This window comes from Accipiter gentilis, chromosome 16 (genome assembly GCF_929443795.1).
Source record: "Accipiter gentilis chromosome 16, bAccGen1.1, whole genome shotgun sequence".
Classification (NCBI taxonomy): Eukaryota; Metazoa; Chordata; class Aves; order Accipitriformes; family Accipitridae; genus Astur; species Astur gentilis.
In genome coordinates, this window is record NC_064895.1 from 2,644,352 (window position 1) to 2,650,661 (window position 6,310).

The following is a 6,310-nucleotide window of genomic DNA, read 5'->3' on the forward strand; positions in this document are numbered from 1 at the left end:
AGTGGAAAGCTGGGAAGTCTGAGCAGTCAATGAAAGAAGCTCTGTTCACGTGAGTATAAGATGTCAGCTCAGAAGATTTATGCACCAATAACTTCCCTGGGCATTTTGGGGGTAGGGGTGGGGGGGTGAGCTCTTCTAAAAATCAGCACGCTTTGAACTAGCCACCCCTAACATGCAGAAGCAAATGAAAGTACTACGTATTCATCTGTAAGCAAATTCCACAAAAAGCCTATGGCTGCAGTGTAACTAGCAGGTGCTTTGAAAGTTGAAATTACCTTGTTTAAAATTTAAGCTTAATTTTGCAGCTCAGGGTTTCTTCTTTGAGAAAAAAAAAAAAAAAAAGCGGGGGGCGGGGGGTGTTCTCCCAGTGCCTCCTGGGAAAGTTAAATCATCACTCTCTTTTCTGAAATGCTTTGGGAGGAGCTGGAAGAAGAGCTTGTGTCTTGTAAGGAAGTCTTGTAAGGAAGAACATTGTGTCTTGCAAGGAAGAACATTGTTAATGAATCTGCTCGTTATGGGAAAAGCCAGCGAAGGCAGCGCAACAAGCAAACCCTTAAAGCTGTGATAATCTAGACAGTATAAACTCAGAGAAATAATACTGTGTTGAGCACCTGCTGGAGAAGCTTGCTAGATGTGTCTTTAGGGTTGGGAACTCTGAAAACATAACTTGGTGGGGTATATATCTGATGCTAATAAATGTGGGAATGGGCTCGGTGACAAATATTGCTACTAGTGGGCAGAGAAACTATCCTGCATCATCTCAGCGTTAGGAACTGCGTGTCTGGGTGTTGCTCTCCAACGTGGCTGGCTGTGCCACCTCGCCGGCTGACAGCCCTTATGGAACAACGCACGGGTCTCTGACAACCCCGAAGTTCCCCACCACGCCGTTGTTGCACCCCACAACTTCAGGGCTGTTTGCAACGACAACAGGAGAGCCCCCCAGCTGCCTGATGACGCAGCCTTGGTTTCCGAAGCTGACCACCCCACCAGCTTGGCAAGGCCCCATCCTAGCATTCAAGCCCCCGTTTCCCGTGCTGATGACGGTGCGGGCTGGGTACCCCCCGCTCCGGGAACTGAATCCCCCATTTTTGCAGTTGACCCCTCCGGCTTGGCAATACACCTCTGGGACACACTGCTTGGCCACCGAACTAATGACTCTCTTGGGGTGGATCCCAGCGCTCCGGGAGCTGAATCCTCCATTCTGGGAGCTGTGTCGTCCGGATCGTCTCCCCAGGGAGCCGTAGCCACACATAGCCCCGTTTGCAGCCAGCATCCCGCAGTCATCGGGGATATTGTAGCCACTGCTGACCACAGCTGCAAGACAGCCCATGGGATTAATTATTTAGAGAGGAAAACTGGAAGACTCTCACAAGGCAAGTTGTTTCATGAGTGACAGAACCGACCAAACCTGATTTCCTCTAGATTTATCCAACATATTTGAGCCCCTGCTCCTTCCAACTCCTCCCCCATGTCCCAACACGTCCCCTCGCAGTTTCTCCCAGTTCCCGCATGGCTCATCTGGCTGGTGGGATATTCTTTCCCAGGTTCAATGCACATCAGTGCATTGCCTGGCCGGTTCACCAGGGCAGCTCGCTGTTGCCTCCAAGAGTAGAAAAGGGTCATGAATTTGACCTTCTTCCCCTCCATCTAAAAGCTGATTTTTTTTGAAATTCAGAGGTATTTGAGATTTCTGGGGCTAAACCTTCAACATCAGCCTGGTCTGAAATGGAAAGGGAGGCAGAAGCAGAGGGGGCTGAGGCAGACAGATAATGCTACTCCATAAACTGTCTTTCCTAAAATGAGAAACCCTCATGGCTGTAAATCTTCAGGTTACTTACACACGCTCACCGGGTTCCCCACACATATCCTGTTAGGGGAGATAAGAGAAATGCACGTTATCCTATTAACCAGTTGCATGCACATCTAGAAACCTGACGTTACTCATAACTTCCAGCTGTACAACCAGCCCACTTAATCCCTTGTTTTAACAAGTCTGACTATCCCTAGGACAGGAATTGTTTTTGCTGGCAAAAGGGTGGCCTGTATGGCCTCCAGCCATCTCTCCAGCCCCAGTTTCTGTGAGCCTGAAAGGATCCTGGAGCTGAAAAATTCACTTGGGAGCTGGAATCATTCTGGACTCTGATATACAGGGGAGAAGGGACAAGGTCTCTGCCACCCACCTGCTCTCTTCACCCTCCAGTAGAGTCTTATATGTTGCTATCTCGATATCCAGGGCCAGCTTGACATTCAGGAGCTCCTGGTAATCCCGCAGCATGCAAGCCAGCTCATCCTTGGCCTTCTGGAGGGCATTCTGTAGCTCAACGTGCTTCTCCCGGGCATCTTTGAGAGCACAGTCCCCACGCTGCTCAACGTCACAAATGGAGGTTTGCAGGCAGGAGACCTGTCAGAGGGGAGGATAACAGTGCACGTGTCTTCAAGGCTTCGTTTCCTAATTCCTGGACATTCTGGTTTTGGATTAATCTGCTCTCCAATTGCAAACAGAAGAAAAAAACCACCAGCTTCCCTTCTCTCTATCCACTTTTCAACAATACACTTTCCAACTACAGCCTAGGGCAGGTCTTAAGACTACTAAAGGCCAATGCGTCATCTTTCCCCATATCTGAGCTGTCCTCCAAGACATTGCCCTTTCTGGAAACATCACCTCTGGGCCTCTCCTACCTGCTTCTTCACGTTCTCCAGTTCACACTGCAGCTTCTGTATCATCCGGGTTAGCTCTGAAATCTCACACTTGTTGTTTTGCAGATCATCGCAATACTTGCCTCTCTTATCCTGAAGCTCCTGAAACTGAAACCAAGAAACAAGACAATCATCGTTTTTGACCTGCAGCCTGTTAAGTTGCCAGGCAGACAGCCAGGTTGCTTCTTACTCACCCTGGTTTGGTAGAAAGCATCGACTTCTTCTTTGCTCTTCTGAGCTATTTCTTGGTACCAGCATTCAACGTTCTTGATGATGCTTTCCATGTCCAGGTCTCGGTTGTTGTCCATTTTTACGATGACTGAAGTGTCGCATAGCTGGCGATCTACCTGAGCTCGTTCCTACAGGTTGGGGAATGGCTTAGTCAGCTGTTAGAAATTCTCAGACTTTATAGTGAAGGAAGGGCTGGGACAAAGAGCCACGCTGCTCAGCTGATGGATAACAAGTCAAGAAATGTCCCTCAGGTTGGCTCAGCAGAAAATCCTCCCTGCTGGATGAGTTGCCACATGTCAGCTGCTGACCTACATGCTGACCTGCAGCAATTCTGTCCACATCAAGGGCAAGGAATCTGAGTGACTTAACCCTTGGTATCCTGTCATCTTCAGGTGCTTTACTGATGTTAATGACAGCATTAAGCTGGGAGTTTCTTTAGCTCTAATCAGACAACTGCAATCCGGAGTAACTAGACAGACGCATCTCTTTTCTCAGGGGTAGAGTTAGGACACAGCCAATTCATACCTGGAGCTGCATTAAGAAAGGAGGAAACACCCTATTTCCAGCATAATCATGTTAATATTCTATCAACCTTATACTTCCATGCTTTCAAGTATTCAGGGCTTGGGGTGAGACATGTCAAAGAGGGGTTTCAAGCTGTAGAAATTTGGAGCACCTGAAGGATGAGACAGCACCACCAAACTCCTGGGACAGACCAGAGAAACTCACCTCCTCAAACACACATTTCAGCAACTCCAGCTGCCTTCTTAACAGATCCACCTTCACCTCCAGCTCTTCCTTGTTCAAAAAGATGCAGTCTGCATCCTGAAAGAGAGGAGATACGTTCCAGCCCAATCTCACTGAAAACATTGGAGAAACACACAGAAGACAGAGGTAGCGCCAATAAAACAGAAACATGTTTCAACAAGATTTCAAGAGCAGAAAGGTGTGAGAGGGTGAGTCAAGATGCCCTGGTGTCTCCTAAAGGAAAACAAAACCATTCCAACGTGACTTACAGGGATTAGTTTATTTATTGCTTAGGACCTAGCTACAAACTCAGAATTGACTAATGAGTATTTAAACATAATTTTTTAATATTGTTCAAATGATTTCTGCTTTTCTGATGTCCAAGTATAAAGTATGTGAAGACAGAGTCAGAAAATAACTAGCGTCTTAGACACCAGGTATTCCAGTGTGACCTCTCCCACTCTGTCCCCCTTCCACAAATGCACCCTCCCATTATGCTTCAAGAATGTGCTTGGGGTAACAAAACTATTGCTGTAGTGCTGATGATGTAAGCTTTGAGGATACATCATTTTTACTTTCTACTTGCATTTGCCTCTTTTTCTAACCCTGTGCCCCTCTACAGGCCTCTCTCCTTCTGCACATTATAACACTTTTGCCAAGCATTTCCTAATAATGCACTTTTTCAACCAAGCTTTAAACTATTATAGGTATAATGATTCATGTATTTTGAGCTTCTCACCTTTTTGAGTGCCACAAACTCATTCTCCACAGTTGTACGCCTGTTGATTTCCTCTTCATATCTGTTGGAAAAGGAGAAAAGGGCTGAGGCAAGCAATACTATCAGACACACAGACATTAACCATCAGGTATAAATAACAACCTTCGCTTGCTCAGAGACTGCCATCAGGCACTGTAAGATCAGTGTCTGGAGACCAAACATTAGACCATCCCAAGATCAGAAGCTTCTTCATGAACAACAACATTAACAATGCAAAGAGTTTGCAAGTGAGACAGAAGAATGTGACATCCCCAAAGGGGATGTGCCACATGTCTGGAAGATGTTGCCTGAGATGAACTGGAGGAGAAGTGAAATGCCAAGAGCTAGAGGAGACCTGAAGGTCCTTACTTGCACTTGAACTCCTCCACCAGCTGACTTGTGGCACATTCTTCGCTGCCCAGTTTTTGCTTTTCACATAGCAAGCAGTCCAGGCGCTTCCGCAGGTCGCAGATGTAATTCTCAAAGTACAGTTCAAGGTTTTTCCCTTTTTTTGGTAGGACGTATTGCTGCAGGAGGCCCCACTTGGTCTCCAGCACTTTGTTCTGCTGCTCCAGGAATCGGACCTGCAGGCCATAAAATAGCAATTCTTCAAATAAAGAGATGAATGCAATAAATTGACATCTGGTTTAACTGTCTGCTCTCACTGTGAAACTGCAGGTGGAAGAATAGGATTTTCAGGAAGTGAGAGGTGATATGCCACAGTGATCATAAAATTATCTGCCCTTATTTAGAAATCTAAAAGTCACATGTCTAAATTATTTAGAAATCTAAAAGGCACATGTCTAAATCTGCCTTTCTCACCAATGAATAGAAATAAGGCTCCTCTGGATGGTGCCTCTCATGTATTTTAGGATGAGATTGAGTCCCCAGAGGGTGGAACCTGTTTGTCTCTGTTTTTTCTACGAAGGGATCCTAAGGTGACAACTCAGATATCTAAGGTTTAGGTGCCTGAATCAAGATTAACCTCCTTTGCCTTCAGGAATGTTTTTTTGGAACAGTCGCTATATTTAAAGACAAAAGGGGGGAAAGGATCTAATGGAGGACAGAAAGATGACCCCATCAGGGCTGTAACATCTAGCTGAGCTAGAACAAGGCTGCCAAGAGAAATCCAGCCTTGAACCGAGGCTGTCCAGAGAGGATACACCTGCAAGAAAGTCCAGTGCTACCGTGGCCATGATACAACCACCAGCAAATACTAGGACTGGCATGTGGCTGAAATGAGCCCTTCCCCAGTACTGAAGATCCCAGTCTGAACCAACATGGCTCTGTGGGAATCTGGACCCTTGCTTGGACCCAGCTCGGTGATCCATGGCATCAGCTGGACTGGGGTTTTGGAGGGGTTTCGTTGTGGTTTATTCTTCTCAAAGAAGCACAAGTACTGAGCAGGTTTGCACTCACCTTGTCGATGAAGCAGGCAAATTGAGTGTTGAGCGTCTTGATCTGTTCCTTCTCCTGACAGCGTATTTCATGTTCCAGCGGGTCGACCCCAACGCAGAGGGGCTTCAGGAGCCGTTCGTCAATGCAGATACCTTGGATGCCATCAGCTTTGCGATCAGGGTAACCTCTCACAATACTATATCCCCTGGGGCCACAAAGGCCAACCCTTCCTCCAACACTACCGTAGCCTACACCTCCAAAGCCGAACTCTCCAAGACATCCAGTACCGCAGACTCCATTCACGTAGGAAATTCTCCTGTTTCCACCCAGGTTGCAGACACTCCTGCTGCTATAGGCACCAGCTCCACATCGGACAGGTTGGCAGGCAGAGGCAGCGTAGCTTCGACCACAAATCTCCGAAGCTGAACTGAAGCCTCTTCGTCCCAGGACAGATCTCACTGTAGGCGCCTGTCTGCTCAT

At 47.0% G+C, this 6,310-nt stretch overlaps 1 protein-coding gene across 1 annotated transcript; it reads right to left on the reverse strand.

Moving 5' to 3' along the window:
• Positions 1-835: 835 nt before the first annotated feature.
• LOC126046727 (keratin, type II cytoskeletal 4-like) lies at positions 836-6,310 on the reverse strand. The gene is made up of 9 exons (XM_049819515.1): positions 5,852-6,310; positions 4,802-5,016; positions 4,415-4,475; positions 3,658-3,753; positions 2,892-3,056; positions 2,680-2,805; positions 2,181-2,401; positions 1,839-1,867; positions 836-1,314 (listed from the first exon to the last, which is right to left on the reverse strand). Exons 1-9 carry the CDS (start codon positions 6,308-6,310, stop codon positions 836-838), a joined length of 1,851 nt encoding a protein of 616 aa, XP_049675472.1.